This window comes from Thamnophis sirtalis, unplaced genomic scaffold, assembly GCF_051295495.1.
Source record: "Thamnophis sirtalis isolate CommonGarterSnake01/CBP01778 unplaced genomic scaffold, rThaSir2_p1.2 scaffold_7, whole genome shotgun sequence".
Lineage (NCBI taxonomy): Eukaryota > Metazoa > Chordata > Lepidosauria > Squamata > Natricidae > Thamnophis > Thamnophis sirtalis.
The window spans coordinates 75,424,853-75,445,029 of NW_028261387.1; the positions used below are offsets into that span (position 1 = coordinate 75,424,853).

General features: G+C 37.8%; 1 protein-coding gene across 2 annotated transcripts in view; it reads right to left on the reverse strand.

Annotated features, from left to right (window-relative positions):
* PREX1 (phosphatidylinositol-3,4,5-trisphosphate dependent Rac exchange factor 1) overlaps positions 1–20,177 on the reverse strand; it is a 228,898-nt gene that overhangs the window by 19,240 nt on the left and 189,481 nt on the right. For both annotated transcript variants that reach the window (XM_087720448.1, XM_087720447.1), the window contains exons 21-29: positions 19,713–19,884; positions 18,025–18,212; positions 16,269–16,430; positions 15,388–15,598; positions 13,421–13,685; positions 9,508–9,711; positions 4,146–4,234; positions 3,008–3,090; positions 1,037–1,127 (exon numbers count right to left, since the gene is read on the reverse strand). In XM_087720448.1, coding sequence (XP_087576574.1) covers positions 1,037–1,127; positions 3,008–3,090; positions 4,146–4,234; positions 9,508–9,711; positions 13,421–13,685; positions 15,388–15,598; positions 16,269–16,430; positions 18,025–18,212; positions 19,713–19,884 — 1,465 coding nt within the window. The remainder of the gene's footprint in view (positions 1–1,036; positions 1,128–3,007; positions 3,091–4,145; positions 4,235–9,507; positions 9,712–13,420; positions 13,686–15,387; positions 15,599–16,268; positions 16,431–18,024; positions 18,213–19,712; positions 19,885–20,177) is intronic.

The following is a 20,177-nucleotide window of genomic DNA, read 5'->3' on the forward strand; positions in this document are numbered from 1 at the left end:
AGAGGTGCTCTGGCTCTGCGGGCAGAGCTGGGCCAGGGCATTGTGAGGCTGGGAGGCACGTGAGCGGAACAGCCGCTCACGCAACCCCCCTCTCCAGCGGTGCAGAGCGCCATTCATTGGCATTTCGAAGGCACCAAGCCGCGGGATCCGAGCGGCAGTGAACAGGCTTGGTGACACCCTAGGTCATTGAATGGTGCTGTGCCCGGCTGGAAAGGGGGTTCGCCGGGTGGCTGCTCATGAGCGTGGTCGCTTCATGGCTGTTGTGTTACGCTGCTGGGACATTCGTCCATGAGGCTGTGCACGGCTCTTTGGGAGCCTGCTCGCAAGAGAGCAGCCACCCAGCAACCCCAAAACAATAAACCCTCCCCTCATAATAAGGCCCAAGCATGGTAGTATCTTGTTAATTTCTGGCTAAGGCTTAGTTTTCTTTTGTGTACTTTTTGAACATGCTCATCTGATTTATACATTCTCCTCTTAATATTGCCTTCACCTTCTTGGTATTTCATTATTACTATTATTTTTTAAAAAATTAAAGTTTGAATTAATCATTGCATTGCTGGTACACTGCACAATAAAATAGGATTAAAATTATAAATCCCTATCCAAATAGAGCAAATTCTGCTTAGCATTTTTCAGTCAGACACTACCACTGGCTGTGAAGAAATAGGGGAGGGGGGGATAACATTCACATCATCACTAGTTTGATCATTCAGGAGGATGAGGCAATGCTTCTGAAAAGCAACCTCTGAATCAAAACCAAATAAATAAATGCACACTGCAATTTGCCATTTGTAAATAGCAAGCTCAACTGAGGAATGACCGCTATTTTGCCCCCACTTTCCCAGTACGGACATAATACAGATATCTCTGAAAATGATTGAGTGATATTTATATACAGAAGGACAGGAAGAGAGAGAGAGAAAGAGATAACCAGACTATACAGAGAAATTATCTCAGTCTTTTAACAATTGACAGGAAATGGAGAAATTATATTGTGCCATTTAAGAAACACTTTTCCTGAGCCAGGCAAGATTACCTTGCAAAGTGTGATCTATTGGGAAATGTTTGGTTTCTTCAAAAGCTTTGCTTATTACTGGTCCTTTGAGAAGGACATTGATAGCATCCACCTGCAAAGAAGCACATTTATTCAGTCTTTAACATTCTTCTGGCCTTTTTGGAGATAAAATCCTATTTGCAAAAAAAACCTCTATAGTAATTACATTTTATCTATTGCACTTTGATTGAAAAGCAACCTGGAGCAGATTAAAAGTACTGAATTTCTGATCTGAAATGAGAAAACAGTAGCAGGAATATTGCTTCCAGTAAAGCTATTATTAATGAAGACTGGGACAGCAGTAGGACATGAAATACTAGTAGAAACTAATACTTATTAACTGTCTATGTATACCCCCCAAAGGTAAGCCAAGAACTATTAATTTAGATAGAGATGAACATTTGCTGCATGTCCTATGTGATTAAGTTTTTAAAGTCTAAGTTAGAAGATGTATTTATTCAATGTTTGTATTCTATTTTCTTTCCTGAGAAACCCCAAAATAGCCAACTATATAATTTTAAAAGATCAAAATGAAGTAAAATAAAATAGTCCTTTTCTAATCAATCAATAATCTTATTAATTATTAATACAGAATAAATTATTACTATTTCAGTTAAATCTAAAGTAAAGGATTAAACCAGGGGTGAAATTCAGCAGGTTCTGACAGGTTCTGGAGAAACAGTAGCCGAAATTTTGAGTAGCTCGGAGAACCAGCAAATACCACCTCTGGCTGGCCCCAAGAGTTGGGAGAGAATGGAGATTTTGCAATATCTTTCCCCCAGGAGTGGGAATGGGAATTTTGCAGTATCCTTCCTCTGCCAGGCCCACCAAGCCACGTCCACAGAACCGGTAGTAAAAAAAATTGAATTTCACCACTGGATTAAACATTCTACCATATTAACACCAATCATTCAATTTAGTAAAAAAAACAACAATCAATCATGCATTAATATTACATTACACAGGTGAGATTTAGGAACTGAGTACAAAATTGACTTGCATAGGAGAAATCCAATTTTACAGTTCAATTTCTTCAGATACTCCAACAAGGCACTTCCAGACTAGAAACTGGGAGACTGTGAATTTTAGTCCTGCCTTAGGCATTAAAACTGACTATGTGACTTTGGGTCAGTCACTCTGTCTCAGCTCAACTCACCTCACAAGATTGTTGCTGTGGGGGAAATGGGAGGAGGAAGGAGTATTTAGGTATGTTTGCTGCCTTGAGCTCTTTTTAAAAATGATAAAGGCAGGATAAAAAAAATATAAACTCCAGAAGTGACAAAAGGTTTATGACTAAACCCACAAAGAGAGCCATAACATCTTTTCCCTTACATTTTTCTCTTACATAAAAGGAAAGAGGAACATAATAAAAAGCTCTGGATTATGACCTCATTGAGGTCTAGGAAGAGTCAGTCTAGTACAGGGGTGTCAAACTCGTCATGTGATGTATTGGGATTTTTTTCTCCTTCACTAAACCGGGCGTGGGCGTGGTCAGCTCATGACGCATCCAGACCGCGGGCCGGGAGTTTGACAATCCTGGTCTAGTATCCCATTTAATTATTACCTGATAACTTTTTAGCTTTGATTTTTCTTCCCTAGAATTCTCACCTGAATCATGACGGATGGCAAATACATTTGATAAACAAACGAAAAAACAATGGTTGGCAGAAATTAGCAAGTGACTTTAAAATGTTATTGGCTACATAAATTAAAGGAAGTTTTTCCCTGAAGGGCAGGCGCTGGTGACAAACATTAGGAAAAAAACACAGTGTTTTCATGCCATGACTATGAAATTCCAAAGGAGTGACAACTAGTATTAGAAGCCATATGTTGTGTTAAATAATGCTTGATGCCTTGAATGACAGAATATCTAATCTAACCCTCCTTCAGAATCTGCTAATACAACCTCCACATCATTAATTGTACAACTATAAAAAGGTAAAATCTCTTTACCTGGTTAAAAAGATGCTCAAGGCAGCCATGAAGCTTGTCTTGTTTGTCTGAGGGTATTCTCATATCACTGGGAAGTTCATCACCTAAAATGAAATAAATAAACTTTGATCTTTATTCCCACGCTGAACTTCACAAGCACACACTGATCTTTAAATTTGCTCACATTTTTTCTTTCTCTTTCATCCTATATACATTTTCCACTCCTTGTTCATTTCCCTTCATATTTCCATCTAACTATCCAATGTCTAGCTTTTGATGAATTCCACAGCTTCCCCTAAATTCTTAGACATGATCTCTTTCTAACAAAGCAGATTCATTATTGGATTCATTTACTGAAAAAGCAAAAACAAAAATATTTGCATTGATTGGGAACACAATTTTGCCCCATTTCTAATAATGTTTTTGGAACAAATTATATGAGCTACGATAGGGAGATTTCATCAGATAACCTGCAGTTAGTTAAAGTGCCTATAATTAATAGGGCTGCTGAAACTCTTTTTCACAAGCTCTGGATAAATAACTATGTGCCAAACTGAAGTGGCAAGATTCCTTGAAACTGATGGCATTGCTCATGTCATTTTGAGAAACAAAATACATAAAAATTATAGCAAGCTATAGATCCTCAGTATGAGCCCTAAATGTGCTAATATGCCAACAGAGCATTTCCTTAGCAGCCTACATTAATTAAATTCATTTAATTCTTTTCTCTTTTTTTTTTACTACTGAATCTGCTAACCAGGAATGATTAGTATTGTACACCAGTGGTGGATTGCAGGAGGTATGCCCCGGTACTGGCATACTGGAGCCTACCGAGAGCACCGGGTACCGTTCCGGTACGGTGCTACAGAGGGCTCACCCGAGCTCCTTACCTATCCTTTAAAGTCTTTGGGTCTTCCGCGCACACACATGGCACATACAGCGCCGACCAGCTGGAGCATCGCGGAGGCTTGTGGAAGCATCGCTGGTAGATACGACGCATGCGCACACCGCGAGCATCCATGTGGGTGACGCCAGACCTGTTCCAACCGTACCGGTTGGAACAGGATCCGGAACCCACCACTGTTGTACACATCTGGAAAATACTAGTGTGGTGTATCATTTAATCCGTGTTGAAAACTTCTATATAGCATTTACTTACCTGATCCCATTTCATCACTGCCTAAGTAAGAGCTGTTACTCCGGACACTGGTATAAGAAAGGACTGAATCCCTATTGCTGTTACATTCACTGGAAAGAAAGAAAAAATGGATATAATATATAGCTTGGGAAAAGAAGAAAACATAGAGAGAACTTGTTCATTTCTATCTTATCCATCTCCAAGAATTAAGACTCTGCTTACAAAATTCCATGAAGGGAATACTAGCCTTTAGTATTATTATTTTTTTAATTGAACTTCCATCTTTCATACTTTGTCTTCTACTGATGAAGATGCATTACAGAATTAATACATTACTCTTGATGAGAATGGCTAAACATGATAAAGATTCATTATTAAACCTGTCATGGTTCTTCATGACCTTTAGAAACCACATCCTGTAAGAACCAATTAATATAATCAACACGATAGAAATCATATTCATATGAAAAGCCATTCATCTTTTGTTTATCTGAATGAAAATTCTTGCCATATGCAATGGGACTTACTTCTCAGTAATATATATTCCAAAAAATATCAGAATAACAGAGTTGGAAGGGACCTTGGAGGTCTTCTAGTCCAACCCTCTGCTCAAGCAGGAGACCCTATACCATTCCAAACAAGTGGCTCTCCAGTCTTTTCGCAAAAGCTTCCAATGATGGAGCACCCACGACCCAATCAGAAATCAAAAGGGCTGAAAGCTGTCTTCCCTGAACATTGAGGTTTCCTGGGTTGGTGACTCTTCAAAAAAAATATCTCTTTTAAAATAACTTTCTACTTATAATATTTCATTCCCCCAAACATCTCTTTCTCCCATTTCTAAACAGGATACAACATACAGGTAGAAGGAGCCAAAGATGTATACAGGAAATTAAGGGATATAATCAGTGGTGGGATTCAGCCAATTCGCACCACTTAGGGAGAACCGGTTGTTAACTTTCTGAGCAGTTTGGTGAACTGGTTGTTGGAAGAAATCATTAGGGCAGCGAACCAGTTGTTAAATTATTTGAATCCCACCACCCTATCAACAAACTCTTTTTTTTATCATTCTTGTAAACTTTACATATCTATTCTCCAATTTGAAAGCTATCAAAATATATTTAATTTATTCTTGAACAGTTGTTCTGCAAGAACTATGTTTAACTGTTTATGTCTCAAGTACATTTTTCATTTCACTTTCATTTCTGTCCAAATCTGAAAGGTAATGGCTCCTTGAGGAATTTGCTTTGATCTCGGTAATCTAGGACAGATTATTCTCAGTAATAGAAAGCATTAACCAAATCATGATGCAGAACTAAAAGCCATAAAACAATGAATAAAATCAAAGTCAATTGGTACTGACACATATTCATAGTGCATTGAGTTTTAATGTGGAGGCACATTGCCAACTGGGTAGTTTGCTGCTGTTTTGCAAAATATTCCTAGACTATCAAAACCAGGGATTTAAAGCATACAAATGTGCTCTTTTATTTGTGCAATGAACAGCTCTTAAGAGGAAATAAATACCATTAATTCCTATGACTAGGAATCTTGAGCTCATGACATCAGTGGTTTAAATTTAGAAAGGAAAGGAAATAACATTTCACATTGAATTGCTATGGCCCACTCCATGCAATGTGCAGATGCAAAACATGTTAAAAAATTTCTATAAACTCCCACAGACATTGACAACTCTTGGCTTCTACCTCAGAGTCATTTATGTTAGCTGTGGCTCAGAGAAAACAATATTTTTCTTGCCAGCAGAAACATTCACTCCACCTGCATAGTCATGCTCATAACAAGTTTAAAAAGTTACCATGTTTGGGAACCTCTAAATTATGAAAGAGATGTGAAAGTAATATCAATGTGTAACTGCTATTCTACTCAGCCAAGAAGGACTATTGTGGTAAACTACAATCATGTGATGTCCATGCAAAAAAGAAATACTGTACTATTTTACTCTTTATGGCCTTTTTTCATTATCATTTACTTTTAAAATTGAAAAACAAAACTGTGTATATTATATAAAACAGTGTTTCTCAATGTTGCCCATTTTAAGAGTTTTAACAGTCAGATAAGACACAGCGAAGCCTATAGCTGGATGGTAGGCTGGACAAGATACTCAGAAAGGACCCTCCCTAGTTTCTTATGCTAGAAAGAGATAGTGGGACAATTGTATTTTCAGAATTGTAAGCTTTACAACAAAGTAGAATTAGCTTATCTGGTCATGATCTTTAATTGGTTGACCACGAGCTTGCTATTGCTACACATCTTCAAAGTCTTTGTGGCTGTCCTCTTTTGGAAGTTTTTAACCCAGACTCCAACTATGTAGTTTTAAAAAGTTTTAAATGAATACATTTAGTACACCCCTTATTCTCCCCCTAAGCAGGGCAGCAGGTATTTGAACTGTTGCATAAAAAGAAGGAAAAGGAAAAGGTCAGATTAGTGTGATGATAGTAATGTATTCCAGAGATATGAAACAAGAAACCTCTGAAATAGAACAAGTGGACTTCTGGAAATAAGTGCATTTCAAGCCTAAGGCAAAGGTAAAGTTTCCCTCGCACATGTGTGCTAGTCGTTCCCGACTCTAGAGGGTGGTGTTCATCTCCGTTTCAAAGCTGAAGAGCCAGCGCTGTCTCCATGGTCATGTGGCCAGCATGACTAAATGTCAAAGGTGTACGGAACATTGTTACCTTCCCACTAAAAGTGGTCCCCATTTTTCTACTTGCATTTTTACATACTTTCGAACTGTTAGGTTGGCAGAAGCTGGGACAAGTAACGGTAGTTCACTCTATTACACGGCGCTAGAGATTCGGATCACCGAACTGCTGACACCTGCTATTTCAAGCCTACAATGTCTTTTTATCTAGAGTTCTGAATTACAAAATGAAGAAACCTCTAAGAAGGCAGTTTTTTCCAAAGCAGTATATTTTCTTCTGTTCTACTCTGCTCGTGCTTTGTATAACCCAGACTTTGTTCACAGAAAATGTAAAATACAAAATGCCATTGCTACCATTTCTGGTTGTGAGGTGCCCCCCCCTCCCCCAGCAGCAGGGCTGTGGTTCATTCTGTGTACTTTTAACTGTCTCAGACTGGTGCCTATCATTTTGAGTCATAGAGCCCTTCTTGTGATTGACGTAATCATTACTTGAAAGTTCAATTATTCTGTGTTTTCTGTGGATGGTTGTGTTTGTGCACATAAGACAACAAATCATTGGTTCTGCAAACAACAGCTGCTGTGCTGGTTTCAGACTAAAAGGCTTGAGCTTCTGGAAAACCCACAAAAGATTCTCTCCTTCCAGCTGCTTTACTTTGCTGGATAAAAAGGGAAGAATTCTTCTTTCTGACCTTACCTGACCTGCCTGAACCTTGAAACCAAGTTGTAAGTTGATCCTGTGACAGACATATGAACCATGTCTAATTATGGAGGACTTTGCAAAGGATACACTTAAATTCATGCCGTACTGTCAACAATTACAGACTGGTCAAATATACCACAAATGTTCTATGGTGCTCTGTAAAATATTGAAGTCCTCATTCTATAGAAATAGTGTTCCTATAAATTTATATACTTATCTAGTAGTTGATTTTAGGCAATCAGTGCTTTTCCAGGAATTGACAAGACTAAAAAACAATACTTTTTCAGCTTCAGGAAAGTAGGACTGAAAAACATTCCTGAGAAAATCAAACTAACTTTGCCAGGGAATATTACATGCACTCTGAATCAGAAGAAATAGTGCAAAGATTTGGAAGAATCATGAATATTGTGTGGAAAAAGCTATATGTAATGATACATAAACTCTTACAATGTAGAAATGGTGATATTTGATGAATTTAAATAATAGTGAACCTTAAACTTCATTCTTTTCTTTTTTTTTTGCTTATAGCTGGGGACCCCAATCCCAATTCACACCCCGATACTGGGCCATGGCCCATTGTGAACTGGGGCAGGCAAGTGCATGAGAACACAGAGCTCCATTTGTGTAAGTGGCGGACGTATGCGTAAAACCATCCCCTCTGCCCCCGCTGCCATCGCCAGTCCACAGAGCCAGAAAGATTGACGACCACTGGCTTATACACTAGGTATTCCTTTTATTCAAAACTTGGGCAGATTTTATGTATGTTTGTATGAATTCCTCCATGGCAATAAGAGACATAGTAGAGGGCAAAGGGATCTTCTGTATCCTTCATACAGGGCATTTTCTAACAAAACCCAATAGGCACAAACACACAAATATGTACTTTTAAGCAATTATGTGTAAGTATGCACAAAGTCCATAATGCATTTTCATTGTTTCCAAAGTCATAATGAAAACAATGGCTGAATATAGTTGTCAGAAGTTTCAACCTTTCTTGCAGGACAGAGTTCAAAAGATGGAAGAAAAAATGAGCAAAGAGATAAGAAAACTGTGGATACTGACAACAAAGTGAGCATGGTTGGTAATGGCAAGAGCGGAATATGGAAAGGGGAGATGGATGGATTGGAACTCTACCAGACTTCAAAGCACAGAAGAAGAACAGAGAGAAAAATTAACAGAGATAAGGAGAGAAATCTTGATAGAAGCACTAGCGATAACCAAAAATAAGCTGATGGAAAGAGCAGATGTTGGGTTTCAAGCTTTTGTGAGATACGAAAGGAACAGCATGTTGCCAAGGGAGGTTTATAAAAGATTTATTAAGAAAGTAACTAGAACATTAATGCTATAAATGGCAAGAGATATAAGACTGTACTCTTGCTGTATGGATACAGGTTGATGCAATGAAAATGTATAATAAAAATTAAGCTAAATTTAGTTTACTAGTAGTATGTATAAAATGAAGCGACAATAGCTATAGTTAAATAATGATTAATAATGATAACAATACATATAGATATATTAGTTTGATAATATGAAATTTTATATAAACAATATATGGAGATTATGAGAGGAGGTTTAAAGCTTTATCTAGAATATGTTATAAAGATGTATTGTGATTGGATGATTTTAGGATGATTTAATGGAATGTTATCATATAATCCTATTCTAGATTTTGAATATTATATATAAAAGGACGTAAAACCAATTATAGTCAAATTAAGGTTGAGATATAATAATTGTGATATACATGAATATAGGTGAATTTAAAATATGCGTTTTGATATGAAAAGCAGGTGGTGACTATGGAAGAGATGCATGGAAATACTGTAACTAACTGACACACTTTCTACAATTTGTAATAGAAGATGGTTTTTTTAATTTTAATTTTTATGTTTGTTTATCCTTGTTCAAAAACAAATAAAAATTGTTTTTTTTAAAAAAGAATTTTCAACCTTTCTTATCTGCCTTTCATTTTCTTCTATGTATCATTTTACTTCCTTCCAAGCAGACGGTTTCACAGGACTTACCTGTAGGAATCTCTGAAACTGATTGTATCGTGTCCAGAGTCTTCCTGGTCTTCTTCAGATACTTTAAAGCACACCTTCTTCATGCCATGCTCCGCTTTGTCAATGTCACTTTCATCTGCAACCAAAGAAGTGGAGGATATCTCCTCTGTGGTGGGAGGCTCACATAATTCTTCTGCTGTTGGTTCTGTGATAGTCGACAAAAGCCTGCAAGTATAGAAAATGTTATGATAAGAAAGGTAAAAACTATGCCTGGGAGGGACATAGTTATTTTGCTAAGCTACATAGGAATGACATATGTGCTAGTCGTTCCCAACTCTAGGGGGCGGTGTTCATCTCTGTTTCAAAGCCGAAGAGTCAGCGCTGTCTGAAGACGTCTCTGTGGTCATGTGGCCAGCAAGACTAAAAGCCGAAGTTGCACTGAACACTGTTAACTTTCCATCAAAGTGGTTCCTATTTTTCTACTTGCATTTTTACATGCTTTTGAAGTGCTAGGTTGGCAGAAGCTGGGACAAGTAATGGGAGCTCACTCTGATACGCGGCACTAGAAATTCAAACCACCGAACTGCTGACCTTTCTGAACGACAAGCTCAGCATCTTAGCCACTGATATAAAATGGAGTTTTGTAAAGTCCCATATGAGCTTCATTTTTAAATAAAGCACAGAGCATATTCCTTAAAGTGCTGACTGAAGCTAGGACTTAGTGAAAGCATTATGATTCTGAAATGACCCTCCCGAGGATACTCAAGTGTGCGTTTATTCGTTTTAACTACAAAGGTGGCAACCTTATTTGTCCTAGTATTTAATAGATTATGTTTTAATTGTTGGGGTCAGCATTTTGGGTAGCTATTAGGTACTGTGTTACAATCTTGCAAGGAGGCAGGATATAAGTATGTGCACTGAACCCTTGCTAGTCTTTATGAATTATAACTCAATTATAATCTAAATTTATCCCCTTGAAATATATAGAGGGAGTGTTATAGAAGAAAGACTGACCAACTGATCCTGAAGAAAATTCGGTTTTGGAGAGAGGCAGGTCTAATAATACACCTGAAGTTCATTAAATGAAACGTTTTTATAAAAGAATTCAGGGAGGAGAAAAAGTCACCTGAAAACACAGGGAGTCCCCAAGTTATGACAACAATGGAGCTCAAAATTTATGTTGCTAAGTGAAACATTTGTTAAGTGAGTTTGCCCCCTTTTCTTGCCATAGTTGTTAAGTGAATCAGTGCATTTGTTAAGTTAGTAAGGAGGTTGAGTGAATCTGGATTTCCCATTGTTTTTGCTTGTCAGAAGGTTGCAAAAGCTGATCATATAAGTATAATATTTATTGTCATTGTACTTAAATACAACGAAATTGACCCTGGGACATGGCACTGTTATAAATATGAACCAGTTGCCAAGCATCTGAATTTTAATCACGTAACCATGGGGATGCTGCAACAGTCATAAGTGTGAAAAAGCGGTCAAAAGTCACTGTTTTCCGTGCCATTGTTAATTTTGAACAGTCACTAAATGAACTGTTGTAAGTTGAGGATTACCTCTTTGCTTTCGCTTATAACAGGCACACAGAAATAAACAGTACATTTTAATCTGCAAAATATTTGTGAAGCATTTAAAGTTTAGTCACCCAAATAAATTACATAAGCAAAATTTCACTTTTGCATGGAATAAAAACAAAAACAAAATGATAGATGGCATCCCCCCCAGATTGATGTAATTAAAATTGTCTGAAAATATCTAATTCTGCATGAATGTGAACTGAATATCTCAGAATTGATACTGACAATCTGAAGGTTAAAGCATTTTGGATAAAAATATGGTGGATTATGCAAAATGTTCTTTAAAAAAGGATAAAGTTTACCTCTCAGTTATTTTTGTTGGTGGCGCAATACTGGAAGAAGGAAGATATGCCTACTATTCAAGAATGGACATTGAAAGTAACAAACCTACCGAGATGCCCAAAATATCTGCATATCTTAAGGACCATTCAAACAAGAGATACAAACTGGAGTGGAAAAGATGGATTGACTATACTCAAAACAAATATGGGACTAAGAAATTCCAGATAGTTTATGATTAGAGACCAGGAATTATAAATTGTCTAGAGCTAGTCCAGCAAGGAGGAGCTAAAGCTCAATTGAAAGACGTTATTAACTATCTTTTTTGGTTTGTTTGTTTTTTAAGTGTACCTTAGATTGTTTTTGTTAAAGATTTATACCCTGTATTGGTTCTGGGAAGTCGGGAGGAGGGGGAAGGTTGGGGAGGGTTGGGGGGGCTCGCGGGGGAGGGTGGGGTGGGAACTAAATATTTGTAAAAGTTTGTTTTTTAAAAAATGCTCATTAAAAAAAAAGATACTGACAATCTGTAATCAAATAGAGTCCTCAAATTATGACTGGTTGCTTGGCAACTATTCAAAGTTATGATGGACCAACTTGAAGCTACTTATAACCCAGATTCGAAGTTCCACTGGCTAGGCATCGCCTGCAGTCAGGTGATCAAATTTTGGGCGCTTAGTAGTAATGCCACATTTACAGATGTTGCAACATCCCTGTGTTATGTCCCAAAGGTGCTTTTTCAGGAGGCAACTAGAGAAAACATGGCACACTACAGGAACCAGGAACACTACTCGATTGACCCTGAGGACACAGATAAACCTCTAAGTGCTTCAACGACCCTCTAAAAGGATGCAAATGACCAGCTGTCTCAAGGAATATAAATCCTTCCATTCTCCACTATCCTGTCAGAGCTGAAGAAGCTTCTTGGATGAGAAGCAAAATGTCTTCAAAGAAAAAACAAGAAAATGCAGTTGCCTCAGGGGTGGGTTCCTGTCAGTTCTAACCTCTTCTATAGAAGAGGTTCCACAAATCTACTGTGTCGGTTCCAGCTCCCTCTCCTGCCCATCCGCACATCAGCAAGATGAAGAGCCAGAGGAGGAATTCTGGGAGTTGAAGTCACAAGTCTTAAAGCTGGGGGGGGGGGGGTGTTTCCCTAAAGGGTTAGGGGTGCAAGGGTCTTGTAACTTGACAGCTTTAAGACTTGCGTGCTTCAAATGCCAGAGTTTCTGAACAAATATTTTGGTTGCTAAGCAAGAGCGTTAAGTGAGTTTCACATTTTAAAAATTGGCCATGCCCACCCAGTCACATGGCTGGCAAGCCACTCCCACCCAGTCACACGGCCGGCAAGCCACTCCCACCTGGTCACATGGCCGGCACTCCCACAAAGCAGGCCACACCTACAGAAGAGATTCTAAAAAAATTTGAAACCCACCACTGAGTTGCCTCCTGAAAAAGCACCTTTGGGACAACCATGATCTGGATGACTGAGAATCATAGTGCCCATAGTGAACCATCGGTTTCATTAATGATGGTGGCAGTTGCTTTACGTACAAAACATTTGTATATCTATCCAATTTAAAAATTAAGTTCTAAGCAACTTACAACCTAGCAATAAAACCAATATATATGCAGGTAGTTCTTGGTTTCCAACTATTCGTTTGAAGTTATAACAGAACTGAAAAAGTGACGTACAACCCGTCCTCACGCTAACGACAGTTGCAGCATCCCCATCGTCACATGATCAAACTCTGGGTGCTTAGCAACTGGCATGTATTTGTAATGGTGACAGCATCCCGGAGTCATGTGATTGGCATCTTCCATCTTTCCCGCCATCTTCTGACAAGCAAAGTCAAAGGGGGGAGTACAATTCGCTTAACAATCATATGACTTACTTAACAATTGCAGTGATTCTCTTAACAAGCAGGGTAAAAAAAGGTTGTAAAATGGACAGAACTCATTTCACTGCTGCCTTGCTTAGCAATGGAAATTCTGATCCCAGCTGTAGTCCTAAGTTGAGAACTATCTGTACCCCTATAAAACAAACAACAACAACAACCACATCCCAGTAATCGACTTACTTATGTATCTGAAGGACATATTGCTTCATTTCCTTAACTGCTACATCTAGCTTGTTGAACAGCTGTAAGTAGGAATCCTGTATCTCCCGATCTTCTTGCTTCAACAGAAAAGCAAGACCTCTATCTTCCTGAGCAGTTCCTCCATTCTCTTGCCCATAGTAACCATCATACTGTCCATCTTCATTTTCTGGAGTCAAACACCTCCATGATGGCGCAGCCATCGTCGTGATGCAATGCTGAGTGTATGAGACGGGATTTAAGGTTCCTGTTAAACATTAAAAAACTGTTCAAGCTTAAACCACTGCTTTTTAAAGATGAGCATTTGAGTTACTTTAATATGCTAAATAAACTGTCAGGGTTGTCACTGTTTTTTTTCCCAAATATGCTAAGCAACAGTGCCTTATTGTTAAACTGGTTGTTTTTAATGCACAATAAAATGGAATAAAATTGAATGTGTTTGATGGAATTCTTAAATAATTAGCTAAGATTTAAGATTACAGGTGAATGTCGGTACAGACTGTTGGAAAAAGACCATTAAAAATACTCTACCCCAAAAGAATATGGGAAGTTCCTTGAGATGCTATTTAGTATATTAATGATGAGAAGTGGAAGAGGTTTTGCATGGAAAAAAATCTGAAAGCATCCCTAAAATACCAAAGGTCTGTTGCTAATCTGAGTCAAATGACTGTCTGGTATACGGCAACTTTCTATATAATTTATGTCAAACCAATTGTGAAATAATAAAGTCAAAGAACAAGATTGATTGTGGACATAATTTAGAAATAGAGTGATAAAGAGTCCTGTTGTAGCTTTTCTATCTAACCATTGAAGAACCTCTGAAGACTCAGTAAAGAAATTATCTGAAATTCATCAAGACCATCAGAATGTTATATGTGGTATGTACGTAGTTGAAATTAATGGAAAGCTAATAGATATATGGAAGCTTATCAGAGCTCCCTTAACACTTAATTAGACCAATGAACTTCCCTTCCCTGGTGCCAGTATTTCAGTAGCTTTTGCATCATCAGGAAATTTCTCAGAAAAATGCATTAGGAAACAGCAATTAAGATTAATGCTATTTAATTGTCTGCTTACAAATTCCAAGCCTGGTGGCCATGAGAAATAGGCACAAGGATGGATCTCTTTAATCATTCAATATCTTTTAAGGTAAGAAGACTATACTTTCTAAATAAAACCACAAGAAAATCTGTTCTGTTCTAGCTATTGTCATGTGTAGGGTATTAACTATGTCTAGGGGTGGGCTTCAAAAATTTTAGCAAGGGGTTCTCTGCCTGATTGCTAGGTGGGTATGGCCTAGTCACCCTCCTGCACCACAGTGGGGGAAGGGTGGAAAAAGTGGGTTCCTACCAGTTCAGCTGAGTAGGTAGTAACTTGGTCAGTTCCCCCCCCCCACCTCGAACCATTTCTATCGGCTTGTCTTCTGCTTCTGCGCATACACAGAAACATTTTTTTTTTACCTACTGTGCATGCGAAGCGCATCCCTAAGCAAACCGGCAGTAGAAAAAGACAGAACCCACCCCGGAGGGGGACATTTTTCCCTTCCCCAGGTTCTGGAGGCTTTCCTCAAGCTTCCGTGAGGGTGAAAACGGCCTCCCCAGGTGCCGAAGGAGTTCCAGCATTCCTAAACGTCCGGTAGGCCCATTTTTCACCCTCCTCAAGCTTCCGCACACCCCCTGCATTTACCTGCATCCAAAACGGGCCACGTGGGATTTGGGGATTCTCCAAACCGAACAGAATATTAGCTAGAGGTTCTCCCAAACCCCAGCAGCCCACCCCACCTCCATAGACTGTCTATGGACTTCCTATGACAGTCAAATATTCCGATGTAAACTTCAAAGCCTGTCTGACATTTTTGCAGAACTATCTTTTAATGCAATCTTAATTCCAGTCAATCATTTCACTCCAGGGGAAGATAAGATACTACTACTCTTATTGTTATTAAACACCTTGTTCTGGATCAAGGCCAATAATAGAAGGCTTCCGTCCAATGCGAATGCTGAATGACCTTCCCGTTGAGGTAGTGGTTTTGGGGTATGACACTTCCATGAGGTTAATGTGGCAGTTGGTAGGGCAGAAATCCATGCTGCACAAGGGGTGAAGATCTGTTGTGGCTCGTTTGAAGGATGGGCTCACTTTCATTTTCAATTCATCTGAAAACTAGAGCAAGGAAAAAGAGGTTTAGACCACTATTATGAGCACATTACCTCATAAAATAACATGTACCTGAGATCTTTGTTTCTTCTATAATTACTTCACCCACCAGAGTAATTAAGTTCTGTGGGCAGTTTTCAATAATTAGAAAAATCCAAAAGGGGGCAAATATGTTCACAAGAACTACATAAATCCATGTTACATAAGTAACAATCAAAATACTCAAAAATTCCTGGAGGAGAACATGAATATGAAGAAAAACAGCTGTGACAGAATATTGATCTGCAAATCAATGTTATTGAGAAGATCACTTAAAAGAAAGAAGAAGTAGATGTGTAACTGCAATGTTTTAAAAACAGCTAAATGTCAATAATCACCCACTGGATGGAGAAAGCAGTTAGGGACTAAACATATTTAATTAACAGGAAATTCCATTTTGCAATTTAATATGTATATGCAAAGGCTGTTCACCGTATGAATGTGGGTGTTCTATAATGAGATGCTACTATGAATTTGCCTGCTCAACAAAATCAATAAAGCCATTGAACATTGAAAATATGTAATTGAATATGTACACACCTACCCTCATAAACCTTGTTGTTAAGGTCCTGAAAGCATACTAGTTGAAGTCATCACTGTGCTGTTTGACACATAAGATTGTGCATTATTATCCTACCTCTTGATAACTGTCAATTCTTCTGCTGATGCTTTCTAGCTTTGTGTCACAAATGTGCCGGAACTCATATTGTGGCATGGTGACCATTGCATTGCTGAGAGACATGAGCCTTCTGCAATTCTTCACAAAGTTGCTGTCGTCTGTTGCAAAAGCCTCCAAAATCTAAAGCAGGAAAAATATATAGATTTCCTCAGTTGGGTTATTGTGACACAGGTTGCTAAGCAGAGGTGGGTTGCCAATTTTTTTACTACCGCTTTGGGCACACTTCCAAGTATTTACCAAGTATTTTTGGTACTCTTCTGTTTTAATTTGAGAGTCGGCATGAAATACTGTACATCCAATGTAACTACTAATCCACTAGAAGCTTATTTAGAACAAAAATTCATGGGATTTATTTTCCAAAGAGTGGAATTACATAGAATCGTCACCTAGTTGACTAAATTTTTGTAATTGTGGGTAGTCTATTTTCCACAGTCTAAGAATTTAGTGGGCCAGGTGACGAACTGGAAGCATGTTGACCTGATTAATCAACAGACTGATGGTTAGCTTAAAAAAATCCTCCACAACATGACAATTAACGCCATACATTCCACATACCACAAATTCTAGTTTACGGTATCAACTCTATAACCTTTTCTAGAAGTTCAGGGAATAGGTCTTAATCAAAGGCTTCCAAAGCTCAGCAAGAGAACCATTATTTTTTCCCAAACTTTGGTCTAGCCGCCGTGATTGCTCCTTTCATACAGTAATTACTAGATATTGTTGCAATGTGTGAGTCTAGCCTCCAAGATCAACTGGAAGCATTGTTGGATACAAGACTTGCAGGAATATATTATAACTATACACACCATCTTTATCTCCTCTGCTTACTTCCATCAAGAGTGAGATGTCAAATGGTAGGGTGAAAAATTGGGCTTTGGCTGTTCATTGAATGCAACTGATTGGATTGCTTCTCCAAGGCTGTTTTCTTCAACCCACTGCCCTTAATGCATTGATCTTAGTTAATGCAGCTATTAGTCATCCCCTAATTCCAATTTCCTTGATTGCATATTTTCATCAAACAAACCCATTCTTATTTAGGAAAAGCACTGTTGTTGAAATTTTAATTTTTCTGTTTGGACAGCTAAAACGTTATCTAAGCCTACTAGTTTTAGACCTATTATTTCAACCTATAAATATATATGTATTTTTTTATGATCGCCTTTCTACTTTATTATTGTGCTTTCCCCTTCACTTTTGATACTTCAGAAATATTTTTATCAATTAATCTCTAATGTCTCTTATAATTTTTTTTAAATGAAGATTAATGTCTTTCTCATGCTACATTGCTAATGCATTCTCAACTGTTTATTAAAACCTCCTAATAATGATCACTGTGTAGTCAGCTGTTATAGTAAAAACATGCAAATCTCAGCTATTGAGACTTCTGCATTTTCAGGCCCCACAGTTTTCAGTTGCAGAAAGCTATATAAATAAAATAGCTGGAATTTATTTTTACCAAGTTAATATATTTTCTACATGGTTATTATCTAACTCTGAGAAACTCTTATTCCAGAGAGAGAAATCTTAAAAGCTACAACCAAAATATCTGCCATCAGCAAAAATATCTATTAGTGAAACCTGCATTTTAATCCATCTTTATTAAAACGTATTACTCCTGACTTAAAACTTTATTAATCCTTAATATCCAGACAGGAAAAGGAGAAACCTGAAATCTGAATTGAGAAAATAGAAAATAATGCCCAGTGATGTAAACCTTTGCTGTGAGGATGAAGGACCCCTTCGGTTCAATGATCTTCTCCAGGACAAAACATTTGATTCCAGCAGTGCTGACATATTCGTAAACAACAGCATGTTCTAGATGGACATTGTCCACTGTTAGACTTATAAGATGAGTGTCTTCTCTTATAATTAGAGGAGAGTCAAAAGTCTGAAGGGGCAAGTCTGAAAATCAAAGTTTAATTATTACAATACTATACAGGGATAAGATGACTGTCTGTATAGCCTGTTGACACAATTTGTCCATATTTGTAGAAATTGCATGTACATTGAATAAATGGTGCAGTTTATTTATTTATTGGATATTAATAGTTATACTTCATTTACTTTCTTCATTTATGAGTTTTATAATATACACATATGAACAAATCTTAATGGCACTACCATCAGATATCAATGTTACTTGTTGACTTTGACTCCCTTTATATACCACTAAGACTCACATGAAGCTTGGGAAGCACAAAGTGATAAACATTTTGAACATCTAAAAGTGGCAATTTACTTTTCACAGAACTATGGAGCTCAGCAACAATCCGAGCCCAGCTTTCCCAAATGTGCTATTAGGTTTGTCCAATCCAATCACAGCGGTTTTATCATATATAATTTAAAAGTTTTATTTTTTCTCCGCTTCTGTCCCAAATTAAAACATTGCTTCCGAACTATGAAGGGTGACATTGGATTGATCAAATTTATGGTAAACATTTGATTTTATAGTAAATAAGAAAAGTTTCCTCTCAGTGAAGCTGTGCAATTCCTTTCAGAGGGAAGCCACGTAGACAAAATATCAAACAGGGATCAGATGTCTTGAATAAACTTTCCCTTTTTATCTGGTTCATAGTTATAGCCCTTTTCTTGACAACATTCTTGTTAAGACTCCCACAGATCAGCTGCAAGTATATCACTTCCAATTTAGGTAACCAGCTAAAAGAGACGGGCCTGAGCTGGCATCTTACGTGGCACACTAAATACGATAATTCTGTTTTTAAAAATACCACAACCACATTGCTCACTATGACAGATGTGGACATGCCAAGACACTATGTAATTAGGCTGGTTTGTGGCTTGGCATTGCAGCTACCAAATCAATTATCCTGCACCATCACTTCCAGTAGATTAGTGATTTTTCTTTAGTGGGCAACTGATCTGCCTGATTTCTTGCTACTGCCTCACATTAATACAGAAGCAAGATATTGTTTCACCAGCAAAAGCTAAATATCTCTCCATTGCTTCCAGAACAGGTCCTGAATTGACTGGAAAGCTTAAAAAAAAAGTTCCTTGCAGACAATTTCAGCACTTGATTACCAAATAACCCACAGGTTTCAGGAACAGTTCAGTTATATATAATTGTGTTTTTCTCCTTACATCAGTAGTTTTTTTTCTTGTCATAGCACCATTCCCTGAGGTATAATTCAGACATATGAAACTACTTTACATTGAGGCCTACTTTGGTCAGAAAAGCTTAATTTCTCTGGAGTTTAGAAGTTCTCTATTTCTCTTTTCTTTTTTTAGGAGGAGATGGCAATATCTACACCATCTGAATGTAAAGCACACAATATCTGAATGTAAAGGACACAACTCATCATTCAAAAAGAACTACTCCCTTTTGGAAAAAAAAAGCTACCTGGATCATTTTCTCTATTAGTATAGAATAGGTTTTCCCCATACCTTCTTCCTGCCGGCTGTCATTAAGGGGATCAAGATCTGAATTTTCTTCAATTGAGAGGTTTCCTTTAAGCATCTCTGAATGACTTCCATTCAGGTATGAGTTTGAAGCTGCCTGAAGAGCTCTCTCCTCTTCAACATCTTCATGCGTTCTGTAAACCCATTGGTAGAAACCCTTCCAGGAAAGTAGGAATAACAGAGAGTCAGACTGAATAATTCACCAAGCACTGGCTTTAAAGAAGATTTACCATTGCTTACTGTCATCATTGTATACTAACTGACTTGATTTTGTCTTCTTGGAGCTTGGTTGTTTTCTTGCAGAGGTTTCATTGGAAGAGTAGGCAATAGTACACGGGAGAATGGAGTTTCCTAGTTGTTTATAGGTACTTCTCAACTTATGGCTGGCCACTTAGCAACAATTTAAAGTTACAACAAACCTTATGACCTAGTTCTAAAGTTCCAATGGCT